This window comes from Rhinolophus hipposideros (assembly GCF_964194185.1).
Source record: "Rhinolophus hipposideros genome assembly, chromosome: 11".
Classification (NCBI taxonomy): Eukaryota; Metazoa; Chordata; class Mammalia; order Chiroptera; family Rhinolophidae; genus Rhinolophus; species Rhinolophus hipposideros.
The window spans coordinates 73,440,706-73,468,437 of record NC_138057.1 but is presented as its reverse complement, the minus strand read 5'-3'; the positions used below and the strand labels follow the sequence as shown (position 1 = coordinate 73,468,437).

Genomic DNA, 27,732 nt, shown 5'->3' with positions numbered 1-27,732 from the left:
TCTAACTATTTTAAAGCTGTTGATTTTATAGGACATTGTGTATATTCATATTTTTGTGATTTTTTGTTGTTTAGACCAAAAAAATGGCGGAAAACATTCTAAGGGATCTCAGAAACATAAAACATTTAAGAAACACATGGGGATGTTTAGAAGGAGCATGTGGGGACCAGAAAGTGTCCACAGGGCAGCTACCTGGGGGCCATAGGCCTTGGTCTGACAGCAGCCTTGGGTCCTTGCTTGCCTCAGGTCAGGAACTGTGACTTTGGCTCGTAAATAAAAGACAGGAGGGGGAGAGATGAGTTTGGAGACCTTGTTCTACTTAAGATAGTAGCAGCGATAATAGTGAGGAGAGAAAATCCCCACCGGCTGACGGAAGTGGCCCTGGACCGGTTAACCCTTGGCTTGGACTCTCTTGGTTGTAGATGGTGGAAACCAGCTAAAACCAACTTGGGGGAAGAAAAAAGGCAAGAGGGTGATTTCTTGGCTCACGTGACTGAGGAGTCCTTGCTCCAGGCCTGGTTCAGTGGGAGCTCCAGTGATATGGTCTGGTCTCCGTGGACCACTGTTTGGCTTGGCGTGCCTTGGCCTGCTAGTTTTTATTTTCAAACATTCTTTTGCTTTGTGTTAGAGGCATAAGGGCCCATATGGTCCTCGGAGCTTGAAGTGAGACCTCCCCACCCCCATGGGCTGTGCATCAACTCTCAGAGGAGATTGCTTGGTCCAGCTTGGCCACATGTGGGCCGTCCTGAACCAATCACTGTGACAGAGGATGGGGTGCTGCCGTCGGCCAGACCAGGGTCACATGCCCACCCCTTGGCTGGATGGGATTGGCAAGATTAGTGGTGGAGGGTGCCCAGAAGGGGGTGGGAGGAGCTGGAATCAGGGAAGGCTCCACGGAGGCACCCCTGTCGGAGCTGAGGCTCTAAGGACAGGAGGTGACACCAGCAGCCTGACCCTCAGAGCCTGTGAGCCGGACACGTGCAGCTTATTCGGTGCCGACTTTCTGGGAGCGCCTGTTGGACATGGCTGCAGGTGTGGAGGATTGAAGGGGGCTGCTCTGGGGAGTGAGTCTCGCGGGGGAGCCAAGGAGCCCAGCTGCTTCCGTCCCTGACTCCCAGGAGTCTCCAAGGGCACGTTGCTGAGATGGAAAGCCCCCAGGGCTGGCTGGCAGCAGGGCCCAAAGCTGTGGTGAATGAACAGCACAGACACACCCCGGCACCAGCACCCGAGAGCCCAGTTTCCAGATGCAAACCTCTTTCTCCCATGGCCTTGCCCAAGAATGCCCTGCCCTTAGCTACCTCAAGTCCAGTGTGGGCACTTTGTTGGAATTACTTTCCCACTGCCCTGACGATCAGCCTCTCTCTCCTTTTACTGACATTTTGAAACACATGATGATTAGAAGGGAACTTTTATAAATGGTTTATACTTTTAAAGGTGCTCCTGCTCCCATCACCATCTTATGCTCCTTTTACAGATGAGGAAATTAGGGCTGAGTTGTGACTTGACCTAAGCCACAGAGCTGAGGAAAGTGGCAGTGTCAGACTCCACCCATCTGTTCTCTTCCACCTCCCTCCTTCCCATCCATCCTGCCATGCCTCCAGGGTATCAAGGGGATGTTGGGATGCCAGCCACTGGCTATCCCAGGAGGAGTTAGCGCCCCCTCTCAGGGTCCCTGAGCTCACAGGCCAGGCAGGAGATGGACACAGAAAGAGAAATTTGCCCCGTGCTGGCTAAACGTGAGTAGTGGCTGGAAAAATCTGGGATTCTAGGCATGAGAGTTTTCTCTTCCACATGTGGAGGCCAAGAAGGATATTCTTTGATCCCTTCCTTATATCCAGGAAAGCCTGTTGTAAAACCCAGTGCACAACTTCCCAGCACATGCCCCTCGAAGGTGAGTGAACACGAAGAGAACAGCATCTTCTCAGATGATCTGGCTCCTTCCCTGGAAGCTGACCCCACAGGGGGTGCGTGTGTGTGTGTGTGTGTTGCCTCTCCTGGTGCAGCATGGCAGGGGGAGAGGTAAGGCCTTGCAGCCTCACCAAAGCCTGTGGTCAGGTACTCAGGTGTGGGAGCCCTGCTCACAGCCCCTGCGCCTGCTCTGCTTGTGTTCGGTGGAGGAGATTACAGAGCTTAATGATTAGCTCCTCCAAGCTGCAGCTGATGCCAGCCTCTCCCCCTTTACACCTAATTAGTCTCATTAATGAGCTCCTCTGCTCTCCATAGAGAGACTTTCCTCTTTGGAATAAGAGGCAAAAATACCTTGCCCAGGTAGATTGCTGAAGCCTTTAATTATTGCCCACACCTGCTAAGCCTTGTGACTCACACCAGTGATGGTGCTGAGCTGAAATGGGGCTTGTTTATAAGCACGAGCAGATTTTAACTCTTTCCACACTAAAAAGGCTTTTGATACAGAGAGATGCATTTCCCTAAGACTTTACACTTGCTCATTCCGAGCATGTAGGGCTATGACCCTCACACGGGGTCTCTTGAGATGGCAGAGGCACAGCTCAGACCTCAAGAAGCTCACAGGCTAGTGAGAGTGACAGGCAAGAAACGACGCAGACAGTTATAACGGCTTCCATTTATCACATGCCTACTGCGGGTTTCCTTCCATCCTCAAAATAAAACTTTGAGGCCGACTTACTATCTCTGTGTTACAGAAGAAGAGATGGGGAAGACAGGTGATACCCCCTGCCCCAGGTGCCGCAGGTGGAAGGCTGTGGAGCTGAGTGGAACCAGGTTTGCCGGCCGCTAGGGCCTGTGTCCTCCCCACGCGTGCCCAGGGTCTCCCTTTCATGCCATACCGTACCATGCACTGAGGGCCAGGGTGGAGGAAAGCTCATGCTGTGAGGCCATGAGGGGACAAGAGTCATAGTCAGGCAGGTAGGTGACGTGAGCTAGGGCCATCCAAACCGAAGGAACCTGAACAGAGGCTCAGGTGACAGGGCGTGTGAGCATTCACAGACTGCAGGCTCTTAGCTAAGGGCGGAGGCGAGGGGTGTCGAGGCAGGAGGCCTTCCAGTGCAGGGTGAAGACTGGACTTTCTGCCCACTGCACCCTCCCCCATACCTAGCACATCACGCAGTAGGTTCTCAATCAGTTTGGGCATGTGGAGGGGCAGCCACCCTGAAGGCCAGCCAACCACCAAAAGATTGAAGGCAGGGAGGGACAGTATAGGGGGCAGGCCGGAAGAGTGCCTGCGCGGATCTGTCTGCACGTGCTCGGATGGGGTAGACACGGGTTCGAGCGGCAAGTCCTCACAACAGCCGTCGGCCTCCACGAGGGAGGTTGGGGGTGGGATCCAAACCCAGACCTACCTGTCTGTCCCAGGCACCCTCGCTTCACCGGGTGGCCTTCTGGGTAGTACAGGCAGGGAACATTTCCTGGCGTGGGCTCCTTGGCTTCTGAAGGGGAAAGCTTTAGGACAGGCACACAGGCTTACAAGGATCAGAGGTGTCAACTCAACAGGACCCCGTCTCTCCGACAAGTTCAGACAAATTTTAACATGAATAAAGGTAATATTGAATAGTTTATATTGGATGACCACAATTACTGGGGAGACATTAACCAGTGTGCCGCCTAGCCCTAGGAGACTGAGAATGAATCTTTCTTTAAATTTTAAACAGAGCTGTGTCTCAAATAAGGACAGTAATCACAGCTACCAAACACCGAGTCTATTACGTGTCTGGCCCTGAGTCACATTATAGAAAATCTGGCTGTTCCTCATGACAACTCTGTGAGGTAGGTTGCGTTACCCCGTTGTACCAACGACAAATTGAGGCTTGGGGAGCTAAAAATGTCCCCACAGTCATGTGGAGAGTGAGCGACAGAGCCGGGATTCACAGCCCAGAGCCTGACCACCCCAGAGCACAGTCTCCCTCAGAAGCCATCCACAATGCGACATCAGTCAACGAGGGCACTTCCTCTATAAGAGGTGGAGCACAGGGCAGACTCTGGTACACACGGAGTGTGCGAGCATCGGGTCAGCCAAGAGCTGGGGCCCCAGCCGAGCCCTGAGTCCGGGGCTCGGAATCTTCTACTTTCCAACAGAGGTGCTCTGCACACAGAGGCAAGCATTTAGGGCCAGGCTTTGCTCGGCTTGGAACTTGCTTCCTGAGTTCTTGGCAGTGGCCATAGGGGTCTTCAGATGGCTATGTGGAAGAGCGGAGCAGCCATTCATCTGTCCATTCCCGAGCATCTCCAGAGCATCTCTATGTGCCAGGCCCTGCTCTGGGGATTGGGCATTGGGTGAACAAAGCGTAGTCCGTACTCAGGGCCTCTGCCGGACTCGGGAAGGAGGAGCCCTGGGGAGTCCCTCCTGGTCCTGCGTGCTTCTCCAGGTTGCTCAGCTTGGTGGGGGGACGGTCAGTCTGCCAGATCCAGGCTGTGCAGTCTATACTAACTGTTGCCTCCTAAAATAGCTCTTGACTTCCTGCCTTTCGTTCCTGCCTCCCTCCGCTTCCGTCATTTCTCACCTGGATTCCCCGGCAGTGGCTTTGCTAGGGACCCTGCTTCCACTGCTCCCCCTGGGCAGAACACCGGCCTCATGAAGGCCAGGATGAGCCTTCCGAAGTGTAGCTGTCTCCCCTCCCCTGCTGCGCTTTAGGGCTTCCCAGTTTCTTCAGGGCCACGTTGGCCTAAAAGGGCCTGCATGACCTCTGCCCCGCCTTCCTCTCCAGCCTTGACTCATGCCCTCCTTCCTCTGTGTTCCAGCCACTTTGGCGTCTCTTAGCTCCCTTTGCACTCCCATCCAGCCGCAGCCTGGGGAGCTCCTGCTACCCTCCCTCTCTCAGCTCACATGTCACTTCCCCAGGAATGCTTTCTGCTGCCTGCAGCCCAGCCTGGGTGTTGGCACCGTGTTATATGCTCTGCCAGCAGCAGGAACCTGTCCTTTACAGCTGTTATCCCAGGCGGTCATTGCACATTGTGAGGTTGCCTGACCGCCCGTGGGTAGCTGACCAGTGACTGCTCCCCAGGAGGCTCTCAGCATCTGGTGGCTGGATCAGTGAATGAAAGGCAAGGACGACCCTCCCTTGCAAATTTGGGAAAGGCCTCCCGAAGACAGTCCCTTGAATTGGGTCTTAGAGGATGAGTACATGTTTGAATGACCGACAATGTATATAATGTTTATGGTAAAAAAGAGGAAAAAATGTCCATACTGAGTTCCTACCATGTGCCAGAGCTTTCAGTCCCCACTGCGTTCCCATGAGGTTGGCTCCGTCAGCTCCATTTTCTAGGGGAGGCAGCTGGGCCCATGCTGGCCCAAGTTTACTTGGCTCACAGGTGTGAGAGGCAGGGTGCAGGGTGCCTGCTGCATGGCTCATTGGGCACAGAATCTGCCGTAGGGGGTGGATACTCACAGACCCCAGGGACAGGGGTCTGCTGGAGAGGCTTTGTTGAGGGCACACCCACTTTTCTAAAAGCTATCAACTCTTTTCTGAGCAGGCACAGGAAGTATAATCAGATCAGCTGAAGTGTGTCTCCCTCCAGGAAGCCGTCCCTGATCACCCCACCTCTGGTAAATGGCAGGGACAGCGAAGCCTACTGCATACCTCTTAGTCACTAACTGGTGACAAGGTGGCTGGTAGACCCTGACTCACCACTTCCTTATTTGGCTTTCTTAATCCCTCGGAATCTCATCTCTTCATCTTCAAAATAGGAATCGTGGTAGCTGGTGGGTAAAGGCTGAACGAGGGAGGCCGTCTTGCACAGTACCTGCACAGGTAGACAGGCGGTAACGTGTGCTTCCCCCTGCTGCTTAGACTCCCCACCACTTCATTCTCCCTCCCCCCGGCCCCTGTTGCCGCTTCTGTCTGTGCCGGCTCGCTGTTCGGCTAGGTTTCTAGGTAGTTGCCATCCTGCCGTCTCCACCAACTAAATAGCTGCTGTTTAGCTCACCCGTGCATATTTTAGCCTCATAATTTTTCCTCCTGAATCAACCTCTGTAGATTCTAATCACCTCGCTTTCTCTTCGCTGAATTCCCTCCAATTTGGAGATTCAAAAGAGGCGCTTCTCTGCATGAGCGTGCTGTGATTCAATTTGAAAGTAAATTTCTCCTGGCAGCAGCCCTCTTTCTGAAAAGTGACATTTAAGACTGACAGTGGACAAGATTGTAAACAGGTTTCCAATAAGAAAAAAAAAGTCAGTGTTAAGTGCATTCTATGACTTTTTTTAAACAATGTGTGTGCGTACGTGTGCGCGCGTGTGTCTATAATTGCAGCCTTGCTGTGACGCCGTCTGCTTCAGGAAGAATTCTGGGATAGTGTGGGTCTGTTTTGAACTATCTTGGTATTCTTTTACTTTTCAGAAAGCAGCTTCATTTCATGGGACTCACTCCCATACAGGACTATAGACCGTTTGTTCATTCGTTCATTCATTCATTCAGCACACAGGTATTTGGTGCCACTTGTGTGCCAGGCTGCGTGTATTCAGTAGGGGTGCTGTGAACTGAAAGACATTCACTCCCTGCTGTAAAGAGCTCACATTTCAAGGGGTTAGGCTGGTGGAGAAGCAGGGAACTGTATCCAACGTGACAGAAGTAGGCTTGGGTGCCATGGGAGACCAGAGGAATGGCCAGAGAGGGATGGCTGTGGGGACGGGACGGCTTCCTGGAGCCATGACACCTGAGCATTGCCTTGTAAGATGACTAGATGTCTGATGAAGAAGGGAGGAAAGGACATTCCAGGCAAAGGGAACAGCACAGAGGTCTGAAACAGTGTGGCATATGAGAAGCTACAGGCAGTTTTCCGTAACCGAGATTCCCGGTTTGTAGGCGGATGTGTCAGGAGGTGTGGCTAGAGGGGCCCTTGCATGCCCACTAAGAAGAGCCTTGGAGCCCTCACAGAGGCAGCCAGCTGCAGTACAGCGCTCCAAGCAGGTGTGATGTGATCAGATGGTCCGAGTGACCCTCAGGAAGATCCCTCAGGGGTGGCATGACAGAAAGATTGGGGGAGAGAGCTGGACCCAGGCAGGAGATGAGAAGGCCTGGGAACCAATCGGGGCAGCCTCACAGGGCCAGAGGGAGGGCTTAGGGGATACAAATATTTACAAGGTAAAGAAGCCTGCCCTGCAGCAGAAAAATCTGTTATCTTGTGTTTCTCTTAAAACAACTTGGTTCATAATTACCTCAGATTATCTTCTCTTTTTTTTTGGGGGGGGGGGTCCTATCCTGACACCAGGGAATAGATAGTAAAATGGATTCAGCTGACATTTGCTTTCCCCATTCATCACTACTAAATAAAAGCTCTTTCCTGGGCTTCTTGGAATGGTCTTCGGACAGTCCCCCTGGCCGGAGCCACAAATTACTCTGCAGTTACCTTCTAGAGGAAGCAAGAAGCGCAAGGCTCCTGGGTACCAAAAGAGCCAGAGGAAGAATCCTTCAGCCCGTGTAGAGAGGTTATTGGCAAAAGACCTTTGGGGTCCTGGATGCTCAGACAGGCTGAGTGGGCAGTGAAAGGCCTGGAACCGTCCAGTCGAACCTCTGACATCCAGATGCTCTCTATGGGCAGCTTCTCTTTTCTTCTGCCAAACTCATCAGCCTGCACTAGCACTGGAGCAGAGGGAGGTGGAGGGCTGAACAGACAGTCTTTCACAGGTCAAATGGTAGCTAACTACCAGAATTCCAGAGTTATCGTTCAGGGTCTGTGAGAATTGAATGAGGTAAAGATTGGGAAGCCGAACGGTTTCCCAAATGAAAAGAATGAAAACGTTGGTTGCTGGTGTTCTGGGACTCAGTTTGATGAGGGGCAGGGCTTTGAAAAGAATGACTAGAATGAAACTGGAAATGATCTTGGAATGTCAGTTTTCCACGTAGCTCCTCTCATCAGGAACAAATGAGATTTCATGATGTTAGTGACCTTTTGAAAGGTGGCAGGTGACAGGAAAAAAACCCAGACTTTAGACTCAGACATACCTACATGTGGACCCCCACACACCACCTACTTGGTACATGGTCTTGGGCCAGTCACTTGACCTTTCAGAGCGTTAGTTCCAGACCTGTGAAAAGAGGGGAGATGCCTTCACTTGCATGTCACGTATATCTTGTGATCTGCCAACACTCTGAGTGGAGGGACCCTGACTATCTGAATCATGACTATGGCAGCGCTTATACTATGCCTGGCTCATAGTAGATGTACAATAAATAGTTCTTTTCATCTATAGCTCACTTTTAATACCTCCCTGTCACTCGATCAGCAATGAATTGGGCAACAGTGTCATGTTTGGTGTCCCCTCAAGACTGGTTGAGAGTAGAAGAGCACATTCTGCCACCACCCTTGCCCAGTATATCACATCCTGTTGTGGATTTTGTCCCCAGCATTTTGTTACAGAATCTTTCAAACATACAGGAAAGGGGACAGCCTTTTACAGTGAACACCTGCATCCCTACCATTGTGCCATTCACATTTGAGGATGCTTGCTTCATCACATCTCTCTCCACCTATCACTGCTTCTGGGTTTTTTGATGCATTTCAAAGTCGGTTGCAGATAGCAGTGTACTTCCTCCTAAACCATTCAGCGTGTGTATCACTAACTAGAATAAATACTGTTTGAATAGCAGGCGCTGAGTCAATGGCGGCGGCTGCTGTCGTTAGGAAGGAAAGAAGGCAGTCATGGTGATTTGATATTCCCAAACATAAGACACCTGCTAGACATAGTGTCTTTATTTTATGGACTAGCCTCAGGCAGGGAAAGGACTGGAAGTCACAGCCACCGTGATGTCTCCAGGCACAGACTGTCCCCTTGACAACCCCCAAAAGCTTTAGGAAGGCTTAACCACAGAGGTTGGGATTTTCACAGTGGATTTCCACAGAGCAAGGTCAGGTCAGGCTCGGTTATCTGGGCTCAGTCCATCCCAAGTCTCTCTGGGTCAGATGCTCTGGGCATTGTCTGTCACAGAAGGGACTCGGGCACAGAGATTAGGAACTAAAAGGTCATAAATCAGGTTCAAGAAAGTAAGAATCTGGAGTCCTGACCAGTGAATGCCTTGGCCTCATGTGGGATGGTTATTGTCCCCATGTCCCCGTGAAAGAGCCCAGGGTGTAAAGACCCCTCTGAGAACCTGCTTTTTTCCCAAGAACCACGTGGGTCATAGTCTCCATTTGTGTGTTTACATTCAGTCAACAAATGTTCAACGAGGGCCCTTGTTTTTAAGCTAACCACCTTGGGAGACTAGACAGTTTATCAGAAGGACTCGGAAAGCAGTTTAGTTTACAAGGGGGTCTCATGTCCATTTAATCCTTACATCCATCTTGTAGAATTGGAATTTGCTGTCATGTCCCACTAGGCTACAGCAAGAGATAAAGGAGCAAGCCAGACTTGCCCCAAACCCCGGTCCCACCATTCACTGTTGAAGTGGCCGTAAGCTGCTTAACGCACTGTCCTGCCCTCAGCTTCCTGGTCTGAAGACGGGGGACATGATCCCGGCATCCTTCGGGTGTGTGAGATACAGCCTGTGTAAAGGGGCCTGATGGTTTGAGGAACCTATTCATCAGCGACTCCGGAAGGTTCCGCCCTGGGCACTGGGGAGGCACTGGGGATACAGTGATGAAGAGATGCAGAGTCACTGCCCTCTTGGCACTTACAGTCTAGGCCAGGCCCAGAGTAAATCCTGCTGTGCGAACCTAGAGAAGTTACCTCCCATTTCTGTGCCTCAGTTTCCCAATCGTGAAATGGAGACAGCAATAATATCTACCACACGGGGCTCTTATGAGAATTAAATGAGTGGCTACGTGTAAAACACTTAGAAAGGTACCTGGCACTTGATAAGCACACGTGTCTGTTACTCTTGTTCGTGCTGTATCAGCCTCGCACCCCAGGTCCCCGATGCAGGAGAGTCATTTCAGCAGCTTTGTGAAGGTCTGAGCCATGGCCCACATTGAAATCCACATCGAATCTACATTGAAAAGAACCTCCCTAGGTGAGTCTCCTTGCAATACCAGATGTAGGAACCATGGATTAAAGTGATCAATGAATAGCTTTCCATACAGGTGAAGAAACTAAGACTCAGAGATGAAGGGAGCGTGACACGGGAACACAGCTAGTAAGCACTAGAACCAGAACACCACCCAAGGTTGGTGACCCCTGCACCCGGGCCCTCGGTGGGTACACACCCACGGTCAGCCAGCCAGTAGGCGAGGCCTTGAACCGAGTCTGGCATCTCCAGGCCATCGTCATAATATTTCGTGGCAAAGGGTCCAGTAGAACCGAATCAACTATTTGTTATGGGGAAGATCATCTCTCAGATGAGGAAATCCCTGTATCTCACATGTAAAGACACTTTCAAAATATTTTAACCAAAAATCCCCAAATATTTAGAGTCCTCCAGTGATTAAATAACTCCTGATGGAGGCATATAAGAAATTGTCTTTCCAAATCGTCGCTTCGCCTGCATAGGTAGAAGCAGGAACATTTGTGCCACTCCAGCACTCGATCTGGGTAACTCCTGTAATTAATATTTACTTAAAACAATCATTAGTCTCTGCTGGGCGACATCAAACCCACGTTAGCAATATTTTTAGCTGGGCCACACCTGCAACTGCAGGCAGGCATGCAGCAGCGGGAACCCTGCCGTGCTTTATGAATAAGCCTCCCTGCACCTGGACCCACCTGTCACTCAGGCAGTGGGCCAGGGGACCTGGGCTGTGGCTGTCCTTGTGTGCGCCTGGAGCAGCACACAATTCTGCTCGGGGTCCTCACTTCACTTTGCTTCCCAGACCTCAAAAATGAAACTCATTTCTCTTGAGACAATGTGGCATCCGTGGCGCAGGTTAGACCCACATGCAGGGTGTAATTTTTCCCCAAAGGGTTCAGGATTTCTTCAGTGAAGGTGAGGAAGACCAAAGTGACAACCATATATTGGATGCTGACTGTTCATTATTTCCTTTAAATCACACCACAATATACCGTGTTTCCCCGAAAATAAGACCTAGCTGGACCACCAGCTCTAATGCGTCTTTTGGAGCAAAAATTAACATAAGACCCGGTTTTATATTATATTATATTATATTATATTATACCTGGTATTATATTACATTATATAAGACCCAGTCCTATATTAAAATAAGACTGGGTCTTATATTAATTTTGGCGCCAAAAGACACGCATTAGAGCTGATGGTCCGGTTAGGTCTTATTTTGGGGGGAACATGATATCAAGGTCAATCCTCTTCTCCGCCTTTTCCAAAAGAGGAAACTGGGACTCAGAAAAGACGAGTATTTCCCCAAGGCCACACAGCCAGTAAGTGGGGTTCTAACCCACTCTTACTGAACCCATGCTTTTCACTCTTTCTCAGCCTCAGTTTTATGTGATTCAGTTAAATGATGAGGGAGATGGGAAATGGAACTAACATTTACTGAGTGCCTACTATGTGCTAAATGATTTACACAGTTAATTCTCACAATTGAAATTCGCCCCTAGGAGATAAGAATGATTACTCCCATTTTATAGATAAAGAAACTGAGGCTCTAGAGACTTTTAAGTTACTGAAGATCACACTGCCAGTAAGCATCAGAACCAGAATTTAAACCCAACTCGCTTCTCCAACACTAGATGTTTTCCCAACTCACCAAAGATATTACCAAGAAACATCTGTCATACACATGGGTATAAAGTATAGTTACATACTGAACCTAAGATTTTGTCATTTTTCCTACTACACAACTGATATGAGCTTACTGGTGAACATTTTTGAGAGTTTCATCATTTCCAGGGTTCTTCCATAATTGTTTAATTTAATCCCCTGTGAAAGTAAGGGTTATAAAGCCCATTTTGCAGATATGTAAACTGAGCTTCGAGAGGCTGAGTGCATGTCCTGGTAGAGTAGGAACTCAGCCAGCAAACCCAGTGTTCCCACACTCGCACAGCATTGTTCCCGAGCCTGGATCTGTTCAGTAGGGCCTAAAGATTGAGGAACTTAGACACTTTTAATGGAGGAAGATGGGGGGTGGGGCCTTGCAGCAGTGGAACCCAGCGTCGAGGACCTCTTCGTTAAAGGTGGTGACATTTCCTCACCCACAGGAGCAGGCCAGAAGTTGTGATGGTCGGGGAACTACAAAAATAGCAGCTTTCACACTGATTCCTACATGGGTGGAACTGGTGGTTCCAGGGCAGATAAGAATGACTTTACAAGATGAAAATGATCAGTGAGGGCACGCAGGTCTGGAGGGGAGCGGAGTTGGCATTTTTTGGCCCTGCAAATAGCTGCCCATCTGCTCTCTGTCAGAATATGTTAGGAGTGCATCTGGCTTGTTGCCCCTGAGTCTCAGCTCCAGGCTGGTCATGTGGTTGTCTCCACGACAACTCCAGGCGCGCCGTAAACTGCTGCGCTTTGAGCCAGATGCTACTCTGCACATGTGGTCTAATTAGACGGCGCTCCGGCCCCCTGCCTCTCTCCCCTGCCCCTCCCCGCACCCACACCACCTTCCCCCTTTCCCTTCCTCCCTCCCGCTAAGCCTCATCCTCACATCCTCAGTCAGTCTGTCTCGCTCTCCACCCCGGTGGCCTCTTCCTCAGACGTGTTCCCATTGCCTCATGTGCAGTGAATAATTCATTCAACAAGCATCAGGGTGTTGTCGCTGACCCAGGCACTGTGCTAGGAATGGGGGTGGTGACTAATAAGACCCTTCCCATACCCTCAAGGAGTCTGCCATCCAGTGAGGGAACCGATGACCAGCAGCCAGGCGGTGCACAGCTGTAAGTGGGGGTGAGCATCGGGGCTGCGGAACCCTGAACCAGGGACACCTAGGCCAGCCCAAGGCAGAGAGAAGGCAAGGGGGAGCGTCCCAGGGCCATTGTCCCTGAGTTCATCCTTGACAGACAAGAGGAGACGTCACAGCCTGAGAAAGCAGGAGTGAGAAGACTTCCTGGCAGAGGGCACAGCTTGTGCAAAGGCAGGAGACTTACAGACCCATCTGGAGAACTGTGACCGCTCTGAGTTACGGGAACGCAGGGTGTCTGGGAAAGTGAGGAGCTGTGGTTGGCGAGACGCACAGGGTCACACCGTGGAGGGCCTCTCTCCAAGTACGCACTCCCCTTGGATCTGCAGGCTTGGGATCCAGGGGGAGGGGAGTGACATGGGGGCTGCTGGAGCAGCCGGGCCGGGGAGGTGGATTCGAGGCTGAGGCTGAGTAAATGCAGCCCCTTCGGTAAGTTTCCCTGTGAATAAAGTCTGCTCCTTGGACACAGGATGCTCAGTTCAGGGCTGGGAGTGTGGCTCAGGGCAAGACGCCAACACGTGCTGAGTAATTAGGTTGTGCATCTTGCTCAGCAGTTCTGTATTCCAAGGGCCCAGCGTCCACCAATTCTCAGACCGCTGGCTCTCAGGGAAGACTCCCCCAAATAAGGAAGGAGAGAACCAGCACCTCTCCTACCCCATCGTAACGTGCACCTTGAGCCCCAGGACACCAGCTCCTCGACGCACACTGCCAGCCGGGCCTTGTCCCAACCCCACTCCTGCTCATGCCCACCTCTGCTTTCCCATCTAGCGAGTGCCTGCCTGTCCTGGGAGCTTGATTTTTATATCAGCTCCTCCCCTATGGACTTCCTTGGTGCCCACCCCACCCAGACAGAGTCACCCTGGCTGTGCTCTCCCAGCACCCCAGTCACAGGTATTTGTTGAGTCACAGGTGCAGAAGGTCACATACAAGATGTAACACCAGGTTTCAGAGGGCATCTGACAGCTGTTAGGACAGTGACCTCCACTGAGCACTTGCTGTGTACTACTCAGTATTGGCACCGTGACAAGTGTTGTATCATTTCAAACCTCTCATTTGGAAGTAGGTCATATCCCCAATTTACAGATGAGGAAACTGAGGCTCACAGAGGCCCATTTGCTTCCCCATTCATGGAGCTCTGGGCTACACAGAGCCTCTTTGGAGTTCCCAGGCAATACATGACCCCCACCTAGAAACTGGACTCCTTGGGCTGGGGCTTCAATATGTGGAAAAGGACATTTTTGTGTGGGAAATTATCTGCTGTATCTTGAATTCCCCAGAAGCCCAGAGAAAACACGTGCTTGGGCAACTGAGCATGCTCAGACTGCCATGGGGTGCGAAGAGCCTGCCTGGGCTGTGGGGTCAGACAGAACTGACTTCAAGTACGGCTCTGGCTCTTCCCAGCTCTGTGGCTTTGGACAAGTCACGTCCCTTCCCTCTCTAAGATGAGGCTGAAGAGCCTCTCGGCAGGGTTATCATGCAAATCCAGCATTCAGCCGCAGGTATCGCGTGCCTGCTGCGTCCCAGCCCATGGCAGGGACTCCACAGAAGGCAGCATTGGTGATGGCCCCTTTTCTCCTTTCTGTGAGTCATGGTCTTGACTCAACACGTGTCCTGGGCAGGTAGTGCGTGTCACGTGCCCTGAGACAGGGCTGTGTGAAATCAGTTACTGAAAGAAAACTGCCATTATTTGGGGTAGAAGACTGATACTTTTTAGCCTCTCTAGGAGTCAAGTCTGAGCAAAGTAAGAGCTTCACATGAATCACCTGTTGACCCCTACACAGTCCTGTGAGGTAGGAAGTAGCTCCTCTATTTTATGAGTGAGAAAACGGTCTAGGGCCTTACCCCACGTTCCAGACGCAGTAAGTGGCAGAGCTGTCCTTCCCACTTGAGCTCATTCTCTGTTCCCAGCTCTGCACTGAGGGCTGCGCTTCACAACACATTTCTCTGTGAGGGGCTGTGGGAGACCTTGTAGAGAAAGGCCCCTCCTGTGTCTAGAACCAACATGTGTTAGCATTAGAAGGTACCTTAAGGATTTTCCAGCTCAGCACCTCCCCATTTTACAGAAGAAGAAACTGAGGCCTAGACCAGGAAAAGGAATCAAGGCCAAGTTGGGTGTTTTGACTCTTTTCCTTTTGCTCTTTCTCCTTCACAATGCTGCCATTTGTTCATCACTAAAGATTTGTTGCCAAAGCCTCCTGGGCCCCAAGCCCCGTTCAGGCACTGAAGATCGGCCGTGAATAAGTGACATTCAGGTGAGGGGTAATCATAAATACATGACCAGTAAGTGAGCTCGATAATTCAGTGTGTGGACAGTGCTGCAGAGGAAGCCCCGAGGGCCTTGTCACGAAGGGCTGGTGGGCACATGTCTTTGGTATCCGTCTCCTCACGTACCTCAGAGGGTTTGGATTTTTCCTCTCTACAGAGTGATTTGTGCTTCTTGGGTTGTATCTCCATGTCCTTTAGCCTTTGGATCCGTGAGTGCTGCATTCCCCCTACTATAGCCAACGTCACTTCTCCTGCTGACCGCTCTTCAGGTTGATTTATGTTTCTCCCAAGGGCCCAATAGGCCCTCAGGACCCACCCTCTCTCCAATATGCTAACTCGGACTACCGTCCCCTCACTCTCAGGAAGAGGAAATCCTCGTTCCTAACCAGTTTGGCACATCCTTTCTTGGGGTGTTGGAATGTAACAGTCATGTTAAAACCCAGGATCTGGCTCTCAGTGCCAGTGAGGCAAATAGGTGCAGCCAAGGTGATTGATACTGAGATCTCAGCATGTCCGTGCGGCATCTGTACAGGGAGAAAGCTCTCGCTCTGCTGCAGCACAGGTGGTACCATGTGACCTGTGACACCTCTCCCTTTGAGCCAGCCACTCAATGCTGGGAGCGTGAGGGAGGAATTAGTATTTCTGGCATATTGGTAACAAAGCAGAGGCTCCGGAGGTGAGATGACTTCTGCACCCACGTTGTGCAGCCACAACTCTCACACTCATTGCTCCGAAGCCTACTCTCCTCATCTCCACCGTGTGATCCACCTGTTTGAATTGCTAGAGCAGCCCCAGTGGGGACTGATATCTCAAATACCATATTGTGATCATTAATCAAAGAGAAAGAATGTTGTGTTGCATGAGCCCCAGGGCCAGACAGACTCTGCTGCAATCACTCTGTCATTGACCAGCTCTGCAGCCTCAGCAGGAAACATCACCCCTTGGAGCCTCAGTTTCCTTGCCTGTGAAATGGAGATGCTGACAAAACCTGCCTTACGGGTTGCCGTGAAGAACAAGTGAGATAATGCATGTAAGACCACCTAGCAGAGTCAGTGCTCCGTGAGCGGTAGCTGTTTTTAATCACTGCACCTGCGTTCCTTGTAGAGCCGCCTCCCATCTGCATTTCTTATGGAAAGGAAATCTGAAGCTAGTATGCATGAAGACCCACTATCATTGTGTCGCCTCGGCTTCCACAGGCCTCCCCGCTCATCTGCCATTCCTGCGCTAATCAGAATTTCCTGACTTCTCCCTGTTTGTCTCGGTTAATGCAGAAGGAAGGGGCTGCTGGCACAGAGGAGCTGAGGCGTGGGCCGACGCGCCTGTGATTTGAATGTCTTTACTGTAATCTAGCCAGTGTGTGTGGGGGCTTCTGTCAATACCGGAGCGGCTGGCCCACATGGGCAGATGCTATCAGCCCGGCCATCCCTGCCCTGCAAATCATCCGAGGAGCTTTCGCCGGGCACTCACCGTTCCCCTGACTTAAATCATCCGAACAGTGAGGCAGCTTCACAATAACACATTGATTCTTTGTTTAGAGCTTGTTACGGTGACAGGGGCCCAGGCTGGGAGTCTGTCCCTGGCGTGCCTGGGCTACCGCACAAATGGTTCAGAAGGCGGTTTTGTCCTATCACCCCACAACATGGCTTGGCCTGGCCCAGCCAGAGCCATCTGACTGGCTGCACAGCGACCCCCTTCCTGAGTCTTCCCTGGTGGCCCTTGGGCATGTACTGTGTTGTGCCTCTGGGGGTCGGGGGAGAGGGAGCTTGGACGTAGGAGTCATCAGACCCACCGGCGCTGGGACCTCGGGCAAAGCACTTCATCTGTGTGGGACTCTTTTCCTCACCTGTAAATGGAAGACATGTATGAACATCGAGCTCTGAAGAGGACTCAGTGAGCAAAGGGTGCAGGTTGGTCCACGGGAACTACTCAGCTGACACTGGCTCCCCTTTCCCTAAACCCCTGCCTGCTTCTGGTTAACTCGAAGTTACTGTAATATAATTCTGCTGTCCCAACCGACCCTCCCTCCCTCCTTCCCTGCCTTCCAGTAAGGATTTGGCATTCTCTAGGCCAGACACCACGCTAAGCCTTTTCTGTGTTGGCTGGAATTCACCCTGGTTCCTTGGCAGCCGTTACAGCTGACCGTGTGAGGAGCAGGCCTTGGAACTGAGCTCTGGGCGTGGTGCTGAGCCCAAGCAGGGGCTCCGAGAGGGATTTCCATGTGGCCGGGGAGGCTCTAGAAGCAGCCTTATGAGCCAGGCTCTTGGCTGTGCTGCACTTTGGCCGAGGACCTGAGTGCTTTATTAGGAATCTGGAGGTATTTAAACAAAACGCAACCACGTTGGAACTGCTGGTAATCAATGGAGCCAATTTCTCCAGCTTCTTTATTCTTTATTCTTAAATTTTAAAAAATGTATGTTCATTGGTCTAGGTGCTGTGCTGGTCACTTCCACCTACACCAGTGGTCTCAGACTTGGCTACATTGTGGTCCCCTGGGGAGTTTTAGAAGCACCCTGGCACTGGGGACTTCAACGTGCCCCTGTGATTCTAGTGCATGGCCGGGGCAGAGCACTGTGCTAACCACAGCATCCAGTTCATTCCTGTTTAACCCGCAGCAATCCTCTGAGCAGGTAGTTCTCCCCATGTTCCAGGGGGTCAGCGAGGATCTGAGAGGTGCAGTCAATTGCGTACAGGGGCAGAGCTGGGACTGGAACCCAGCTCTGGGTGTCCCACTCCCCTGCCTGTCTGTTTCTGGGGTAGCTCAGCTGACACCTGCTGCTCACCAGCCACTAAGAGTGGATCAGAGCCTGCCCTCCAGGAGCAGGCGATTGGCTAGGCAAAGGGGGTGTTGGTGTAAAGACCTCAGGGAGGAACTGAGTGTGGGAACTGGGGCCTCTTCACCTGAAGGCATCAGGTATGGGTCTCCCCACAAGTAATGTGAAGAGTGAAGCCAGAGGAGCGAGAGTGTGTGAAGAGTTTAGGGGGCGGGGGACAGTCCAGAATCTCTGAAAACGGTATGAGTGTGTGGACAAAACAGGTGGGATGTCACCTGGGAAAGGTCACGAAAAGCCTTAGTGTCTTACCCTAGAGTTCAGAAACCCCACTTCTATCGACCCACAAAGTTGCCTGAGACTGTTCTATGCTGCCGGGTCAGGAGGCAGTCAAGTGCCAGAGCCCCTACTGTGGGGGGGGCGGGGGTCAGTGTGCGACGTGGGCAGTCACGGGGCCTGCGCTTGGTTTACGGCTCTGCTGTCACCATATTGAATTCTTAACAATTTTACCTTTGAACCTGTACTTGGTAAGTGAGGTCTCACAGGACACTGGAGTGTGTGCAGAGGAGATAACGCACAAATGCACGACCCCCACAGAGCCTGGCCATGCCAATTGCATGTAGCTTCTTGATGCCCCATGGCACAGAGTGGACCCGTGATGAAGGGGAGTTCAGCAAGACTCAGAGCACTTACAGGTAAACATGTCACTGTCCACCAGTGAATAAGGGGGGCCCTGACAGCCCCAAGAAGCCACACTTGATTCCACACTGAAAGAAGGCAGTGGTGTTCTAAGAAACACAAATGACCACGGAAACCTATCATAATTCTTATTCATGTTACTTCCTTGTATTAGCCAACCACTTATTGTAAGAATGGTCACATAGAAGAAGAGATGGAGCAACCATAGTTGCTTTTTCGTTCTCATCAGTAAGCTGAAGGTAGAGAATGTTAGAATGTGTATAAATCAAGAACTGAAATAAAAACAGTTGAGTTAGGTTTGTGTAGCATTTCCACTGTCTGGTAAGAACAGAATATAAATGCATATATGCATTACAAAATATGATTCCACATATGTTAGCATTTAAAACTGGCATTGCACAATAATAAAGTTGAACAGTAAAATCCATGTTAATAATTTAAAACTTTATTTTTCTTTACGTAGAATGACATTAAATAGTAAATTTTTAAAACACTATGGTAGGTCTAGAAAGAGACCATGAAAGAAAGAAAAAAAATGCTTCTTTTAGTATGACATTTTTATACTTAAAAGCACTTTTCATTTTGTCCTGGGTCCCCCAAATGATGATGCCAGCCCAGGGAAAACCCAATCTCTGCCTCAAGAAAACGGTTATTTGTGGAAAATCTGTGTGGAACATGTATTTGTTGTTAGTGTGTTTTAATCTTCCAAGCAGTCCTATGAGATGGGCCCGAATTGCGTGATTGTCCCAGATGAAGAGAGACAAGTCACCTGAGATCACATTGCTAAGTGGTCACATGTGGTCAGATCAAGGTTCCAGTTCTTGTCTTTCTGACCCTGAGACATGTCCTCGCTCTTCCATGTTGTGTTTCCCCTCAATGGGTCAAACTTTAAAAAAATTTAAGTTTTTTAAAGATGCCTTTAGTAAAAAAACCAAAAGCCAGCTCCCTGCTGTGCCAGTTGTCACACTGTACTGGAGTTATTTATTCCCTGAACTAGGCAGGATTCCTTGATAACCAGAGATTTTCTTTTTGACTTTTATTATGGAAAATTTCAAATTTAAAAAAATAAACCCATGTTCCCATTGTCCAGCTTCCACAATTACAAACATTCTGTCACTTTTTTTTTTTTTAATTTAAAGAAAAAGATAATTACGGTAAAATATACATAACGTAAAAATTGCTGCTTTAACCATTTTTAAGTGTAGAGTTCAGTGCCATTTAGTACGTTCACATGCACCGCCCTCCATCTCCAGAACTTTTTTCATCTTGCAAAACTGAAACTCTATATCCATTAGACAACCTCCCATTCTGCCTCACTCCAGCCCCTGGTAACCACCCTTCTACTTTCTGTCTCTATGAAATTGACTACTTTAGATACAGTGGAATCAGACAGTATTTGTCCTTTTGTTACTGGCTTATCTCACTTAGCATAATGTCTTTAAGGTTCATCCATGTTGTAGCATGTGCCAGAAATTCCTGCCTTTTTAAGGCCGAATAGTATTTCCTTGAATGTATATTTTGTTTATCCATTCATCAGTGGACATTTGGGTTGCTTCCATCTTTTGGCTATTGTGAATACTGCTGCTATAAACAACAGTCTGCCATTCTTGTATCTTCTATACATTCATCCACTCCCCACCCCTCACTGGATTATTAGTATTACTCAGAGGAGCTGTATTTTATTAATCTTTGTATTCTCCTAACACAAAGCCTGGCACACAGTAGGTGTTTTTTTAAATGTTTGGATGAATCTTCGAAAATTATCTCTTTTTTTTTTGTTTTAAGCAAAATCCATAAAGAGAAGACATCTCCTTTTCTTCTTAGACTCACAGAGTAAATGTACACATAAAATTTTGATAAAATTAAATTTGAGAATGAAAATCAGAACGTAATACTTTCAATATGGATCAGCAAAACAAGGGAAGTTGCTGAAGAATCTGATGGCAGATTTTATTTGTATGCCAATACCCACAATGCTGTGGGTAAAAACCATTTATTTCTGGAAGCATTAAAAACCTTTGGAATCACCAACCTCACCTCTTAAGGATTAGCTCATTAATAATGGAATTTTCAATTGATTCCGTATGTCAAGAAGATAATCCGAGAGTAAAACTTACCTTTTGTAACGAAATAGGGTTAAGCAGCTTTGTTTAACTGTCATTCGGGTCATAGATGGAAAACTACTAATGTGATCTAAGCTTAAAAGCTCACGGCCTGACTTCCTTGAATTAATGTCGCCATCAGCCAGTAGCCCAGCACCTACAGTGTCACCTAAGAAGACAAAAGGTTTAATCAGCCTAACAGGAGAACTAAATCAGCACTTCTTACAAAGGAGGGAATTAACAAGATACCTTGCTTACTGCACTCCACTGCAGAGTGGAGTGGGGGCGGCCATTTTAAGTGCAGGAAGGGGGATGGGCAAGCTGGTGTAAGTGGCTTGGCCTCCTGGAGTTGAGCCCACGACCGAAAGAGCCTGCACAATGGGCCTGCCTACTCCCAGGAGCTGTGTGTCTCTGAGGGCTGATGCTTTGAATGTCCAGCAGGAGAATCTGAGGGGTCCCACCTTTGAAGAGAACTCTCTTACCTTCCAGCAAATGCCCAAACAGTTAGAACTGAGGCCTCAGGAAAAACCCCACTATAATGGTGACAGCTGGGCTTTAGAAGCCATCGGGGTACCCCAATTCTGCCATTTATGGGTTATGTGACCTTGGGCAAGTTACTTTATACAGGACCCTGGGTGACAGTGGCACTGCCTTTCAGGATTAGGATACAACAGTTGCCCTGAATGGGTGGGATTTGCTCACCTAACTCCTATTCACCCTTCCAGGCCCCACGGTCATGTGCCCAGTTCTCACATTTCCTGACCTGCTTTTCTCGGAGGATCAGCCGTTTCCTCTGTGTGGTAGTATCTGTCTGATACTGTTCATGTTGTTCTTCAAGCCCTTTGCAGAAAAAGTCCCCACTGTCACATTTTCCCCCTGACTTTACCATCTGTGTCCATTTCCTTTTGTCTGCTTTTTATGGGGCAGACATCTAATTCATGGTAATGTCACCTCCAGTAAGCAGAGAACAGGCCCAAAATGTTCATGTCTCCCCAAAGATGAGATTCTTTCTGCTCTCCTGCAGCTAAGTCCTGCGTCAGGCTACCCTCATACACAAATCTGGTTGCAAACTCGCTTGAATTTCTTGGTGCTTCAAGCAGATGTTTCCTTCTTTGTAATGCTGGGCCAAAGCTTCAGGAGAGACTGCTAACAATTCAATGAGCATTTCCTCTGGGCAGCTCTAAACTCCCCAGACACAAGTGTCACTCACCTGGCATGATGCTCTGAGACCACTTTCCCCATCAGGCAAGCGGAGTATCAGCCACATTGAGACCGCGGGACTCCTGTGACAGGAACCAGAGTCTATAGTTCTTTAACCAACATTCTTGAGCTTCTAAGTGGGGCTGGGCTCTGCGCTGTCCCCAGGGAGTGTGGAGATCAGTCCAGCAGGGCCTGTGGTGTGTGATTAGGGACTGCATTTGGAGCATAAGGTATATGGGGGAGCAGAGCAAAGGGACACGAAAGGACTCTGGAGAAGAAAGCCAGGGTCAGCTTAGGGAGAGTTTGTTTGCTCAGCTAAGGAGCTAGGACTCACTCTCCTCTCTCACCCAGGACCCCATGTATGTGTCACACATGCTGCCAGGTGTATAATATTGAGCAAAACAGGTACCGCTTCTGCCCAGATGGAGCATATAGTCTAGTGGAAGAACAGGCATTAATCAAATTATCACACAAATGTAACATCTGTATAATCAAACCTCTTGAACAGGACAGTGACATGCAATTTGTGTTTTAGAAATTACTCTGCGCAGAAGAAGTGGAGTAACTGGGAGGAATGAAACAGGAAACGGACATAGAGTTAAACCTCTTCCACTATTGTTATGCCTGTGCCAGAGTAAATGGGTAGAGCGCAGGGACCAACATGGGACGCTTCATTGGTAAAATGGGGAAAACTTAGGAAGTCTGATAAGTCTACTGTGGGTAGCTATGGCGGGGGGCGGGGAGAGGGAAGGAAGGAAGGGAAAGAAACAGATTTTGGGTGCAGTCCAAATAGAGTAATAATTGGCACTTTGGGCCGTTCTGTGTTTGAAATGCTAGTGGGCCATCTAGGTGGGGAGGGTGATGTGTGGGTTCGGAGCTCACAAAAGATGTCTGAGCTGACGATATTTATTAGGAGTCATTCAGTGTATGAATTCCCACTGTGTTCATGGAGGTCACCTGGAGAGAGAATTAATTGCCCTGCTGTTGTCCCAAAGGTGAGAAGCAAAACTTCAGGCCCGGGAATGGCAGTCTAGCTGGGCTTCCCCTGATTATCAGTAGCTGATGTCTCAGCTGTGCAGCAAGGAAGGTGTAAATCCATGCAAAGTAATAAATGGCATGAAAACTCTGTCTTTTTCCTGAGGAGCCGGTATGCTGTTTTTCCTCACAGACATTATGTAGTTTGCATTGTTTTCCCTTCTTGCTTCAGCAGTCAGGAAGCTCAGAGCTAACTTTGTAACTTAATTTTAGAAATCATAGGACCTGTGTCTCCAGATACGCTTTTCCCAAACAATTATGTTTTATAATATATGTTTATGTCTTTTCCAGCTCTGATTTTTTTCTTTATGTGCTCATGTAAACTGCCTCAGATCCTTTGTAAAATTAGCTGGAGTATAACTGTATAAAAATAAATATTCCCCTCACCCTAACTTTTTTTGGGTCATCCTTGCAGCCCATGTGCAATAAGCCTGCCCAGTTGCTGAGCTAATACTGGCTAGATTTAAGCAGGTGGAACACTTGGAATTTACAGCAGCTAGACAGTAAATTTAACACGTAACTCATTAAAACAGGATAAAAGTGGAGCTTCAAACGTCTCTGTGTTTACCACCACGTCTGTGAAGGGCGGGGTACCTTTAATTCTGTTCAAGATAAGAAAGTCTGATCTTTCAGAATTGAGAATACGCCGCCAAAATTAAAGACTTGTCTGTGGAGATGAGCACTCCAGCTACCTTCAAAGAAGGGCTGAGGTGTTGACTACAAGATGGGATGTTTTTAAAGCTTAGGGTGTCATTTTCTTGCCTCATGAAATGTAGTTTAGTAAAAGCAAACTTCCTTGTCAAACAGCATAAGCACAACATTGACTGGATGGTAAATGTTAGTTTTGATCATCCCTGCCTTTTCATATAAACATTTTAAATTTGTAATTTAGTATTGGGGAAGATGACTGTGTCAAGTTTTTGAACTGTGTCCCACAGCTGGTGCCTTAGGGACTGCAGAGGTGCTGGGAGTGGGGCTTGGGGGAGGATAGACCACCAAGCATGGGGAGCCCAGCTCCCACCCGCTGACCCCAGCTCCCACCAGGGCAGCTGGCTGTCTTATGTGTAGTAGACCCCCTTCTGCATAAGGTGCCACTTGAACAAAGGGTTTCACTCCTGAAAGGGAAATGTTTGGAAATCTTCACATTGGAAGGCCCATCCCACTGATTTGCTTTGGGGAATTGGAAGGTTTGGAATCTGGTCTTTGGTTCCAACTCTGCCTCCTTCCAGCTCTGTGACATTTGAGAGCCAACTTGCCCTCTGACACAGCTTCCTCCTCCAGGGAATAGAATGTCATTGATGGAAATAGCTGTTTCACCAGGTAAATGAGGGTCTGGCTAATCTAATCATCAGATGGAGAAGCACCACCTCACCAAGTTGAAGAACTGACCACTCTCCCTCCGTTCCTCTAACCATCCTCTCCCCTTCTGCATTTCCCAGGAGGAGCCAATCACCTTCTGTGAGGAAGCCTTCGTGTCCCACTATCGCTCCGGAGCCATGAGGCAGTTCCTGCAGAATGCCACACAGCTGCAGCTCTTCAAACAGGTGCCTGGCCTCCCTAGCTTGGCCTGCGTCTGTATTCCTGGTGGGCTTTCTGCAGCTGGGCCCTGAGGCCTGGCGCTACAGGCATGGGTGGGACTCAGTCCTCAGCCAAAAGAGGCTCAAGGTCCGGGAGGGGCACTGGCTGAGGAGGGTGGTCAGCAACCAGACAGATCCTTGCACACGTGCCATGTGGTTTTACAAGTTATCACAAACATGCAGACAGTGTTTAGAGACTTGCTGTTTTGAAACTCACCGTTCCCAAAGCCCTTTCCTGTCTCGGGAAACACGGTGGTTCCTTGGTCATACACTAGAGTGCCCAGTTGAAGGGTGTTTTTCCTTGTTTCTTTGTGCACGCTGTTATATTTTTGTTCTTTCTTTCTGTAGTTTATTGATGGTAGACTAGACCTTCTCAATTCCGGTGAAGGTTTCAGTGATGTTTTTGAAGAGGAGATCAACATGGGCGAGTATGCTGGTGAGAAGCCTTTCATTTTCCTTTTTGTGGGATTAGAGTGTGTTCGCAAGGAGTGGCAGGGACTTTTTTTTTCCTTCAATGGGTGTTAGGGAGGTTGAACTGATTTCAACCCTGGCCATGAAATGTTTGAGGAATTCCTCATCATTTTCTGATGAGATGCACATTGGCTCACCTGAAATCCTCTGTCCTGGGGTCAGTTGCTTCCGGGGGCGGGTGGGGAGTCTAGCTAAACGTAGTAGTTGCATGTTCAGTGGAAAGCACACAAGGTGTCGAGTTAGCAGACCTGGATTCAGATCTGGGTACTGCCTCCTTAAGCCGTGAGACCTTGGGCAAGTCATTCTACCTCTTTTCACTGAAGTGCTCCTATCTGCACTGAGAGTAACTGCCTGCCTCCCAGGATTCCTGCTGCGATTAAGTCTGAGTCCATGAGGAAAGGTTTGTGCAGTCACCCAGGGCCGAGCCTGGCACAGGATCAGTGTTCAGTAAATGTTTCTTTAAAATGTGAAAATCGTCACACAGAGAATACATGGTCTCTCCCCACCTTTTTCAGAGGAGGTATCAGAGGCCCAGAGAGGTGTTAGTGGCTGACCCTGCCTCCTGAATCCCCATCTGGCCTCTTTCCAAGTCCCAAAGCCTCAGTCTTTGGCAATGAAGTAAAAGCTAAAAGGAAAATAATAATAATTGTGCTGCTGGCCCCCTTTTATTTCCAGGCGTGTGTCTGGTCTGGAGTTGGCTGATAATCCAGCTAGCGGTCCATAAACTCATAGAGTCAGGCATAAGCTCACGTACAAAACCCCTTTTACAGCCTAGCCAGTCTGTGCTGCATGGAGAGCACGATTAATCAATAAAACCAGTGTGCGAGTCCGCAGACAGCAACAGTGGGTCACTGCTAGGCCTTTCCTGGGCACCTGCTGTGTCCAGAGCTCCGTAGAGTAGGAAGTGGAGGACCCAGTTCTGCCCTCAAGGAGCTTTCAGACGGGTAGGAGGAAGAGATGTGTCATTAAAGACAAATGCAAATTAAACCAATGCAGGAAAAGGAGTACAAACAGGTTTTGTGCAGTTAGAATAGGGCTCTAAGAATTCTCCCTGTGCAGTGGGAGAGCTTCACAAAGCAGGCGGTTTGAGTAGCGTTCTAACAGTTGAGTCTGCTCTGAGGAGAAGATGGGCTTATGTGTTGCCAGACTAAGTCAGTCATTGGGAGCATCTAGAAAAGCTGCTTGCTGATAAGACCTCCTTATCCCACCAGATAAAATGAATAGGTTCCACCAACAACTGCTCCTTTCTCTTTCCCTGTCACTACTTAAGAGTACTGAGCATGTGCTCTGCACGGTGCTTACCTGGAACCCCGTGTTTCCTGCCCTGAGTGGCTCCCAGGATTTCAGAGAATACGGACTTTTGAATGAGAGTTATCTACTTTAGAGGGCTGTTCAGAGGAAGGAGTAAAAGACGCTTACAGAGGAAATGACATCTGATCTGGTCGTTGAGTGTGCTCGGCAGGCATAGTAGGGAACGGTGGCCGGTCGGTGGCCGGTCGGGAGCAGAACAGCTTTTACGAGGAATGGAAGACGGCGAGGACACATGGCCAGGCAGCCCGGGGTAGTTCCTCCAGGTGGAGGCAGAGGGTGCGTGGTGCTCAGACGAGGCTGGAGAAGAGAGGCAGGCCTGCTGAGGGGTCTGCTCTGTATCCAGCAGGCAGTGAGCAGGATTTGTCCTCAGGGCCGTGGTGGGATCAGATCTCATTGGAGAAAGAAAACCTGTGCTGGAAACTGGCTACCGCCTCCCTCAGGGGTGGGACCTGGGGGCCTCCCTGTGTTTCTGAAATCCTGCTTGCTGAAAGCAATTGGAGGAACTCCTGAGGGCACATAACTTCTTTAAATAATAGCTTCTCTGCCTCCTCTTTCCCCAGGCAGCGATAAACTGTACCATCAGTGGCTCTCCACAGTCCGGGTAAGTGTGCACCTCCTCTGAGCCATCTGGGCCCCTCCTGGCAGCCCTCCCCTTCCCCTGCCACCCACTAGGCTGTCATTCAGCCTGGGGCATTCCATTCGCTCAGCTAAAGATGTTTTGTTTATAAAGCCAGGTGGGGACTAGAAGGATGGGACTGTCCAAAGCCATCCCTCTGAGGGTGAGGAGAGCCAGGAGAAGCTTCCTCACTTCAGGAAGTCAGCCAAGACGTGGAGAATGGATGTTGTCATCTCAGAGGGCTTCTGAGTGTCTCCTTTGAGGCCCAGTGCAATTGCGAAATTTTCATAGGAAAAACCAAAAATGTATCCCTCTTGCTCTGCAATGTTTTTCACAGCCAGGTCTCCTGGGAAGATGGTGAACACATCAACGGGAGAGTTTTTCATCCCCTCACTGTTGTTGTGAACAATTTCTTGTTGTGTTGGAAGGCAAGTGCTCAGCGCTTCAGCAGCCCCTAAAGAATTCAAATCCCTGCCTTCCTCTCGCATGGGTTAATCAGTGACTGTGTACTGAGGCCTATGTGCTGGGCGCCATACTAGGGACTGGGGGTGCTGTGGGGAGCAGGCACAGGCCCTGCTCGGGGGAACTCCCCGTCTTATTTGGGAGGCAGGCACGTAAACAGGCAACTCCAACATAATGTGATAAGTGTTCTCTCCTGCTTGTGGGCCGAGTACGCTGCTGCCAAGGCGGGTCCCTTGGAAGTGGTGCAGTTGGCCGAGAGTGAGCAATTCCTCAGTGAAAGACTTCTTTTGTTCCTCGTGTATGGCCAAACATGGCACTTGGCAAATCATAGACAAGCAATAAGGACTTGTTGATTGATTGATAAAGAGAGTTTTACTACTCCAAAGGACCACTGAAATAGAATACTGAGTAATGTTGGAAAGCAGTATGGAATAAATGAGTAGGTGAAAATTTCATATTGTCCTATGACATAAAATGCTTTCTAGGTCAAATTGTAATGTTTTTAATTAAAG

General features: G+C 49.4%; 1 protein-coding gene across 2 annotated transcripts in view; it reads left to right on the top strand.

The window, feature by feature from the left end:
• Positions 1 to 27,732, top strand: part of DENND1A (DENN domain containing 1A) — a 481,754-nt gene that overhangs the window by 390,538 nt on the left and 63,484 nt on the right. For both annotated transcript variants that reach the window (XM_081067070.1, XM_081067071.1), the window contains exons 14-16: positions 24,223 to 24,327; positions 24,709 to 24,796; positions 26,703 to 26,743. In XM_081067070.1, the coding sequence (XP_080923196.1) occupies positions 24,223 to 24,327; positions 24,709 to 24,796; positions 26,703 to 26,743 (234 nt within the window). The remainder of the gene's footprint in view (positions 1 to 24,222; positions 24,328 to 24,708; positions 24,797 to 26,702; positions 26,744 to 27,732) is intronic.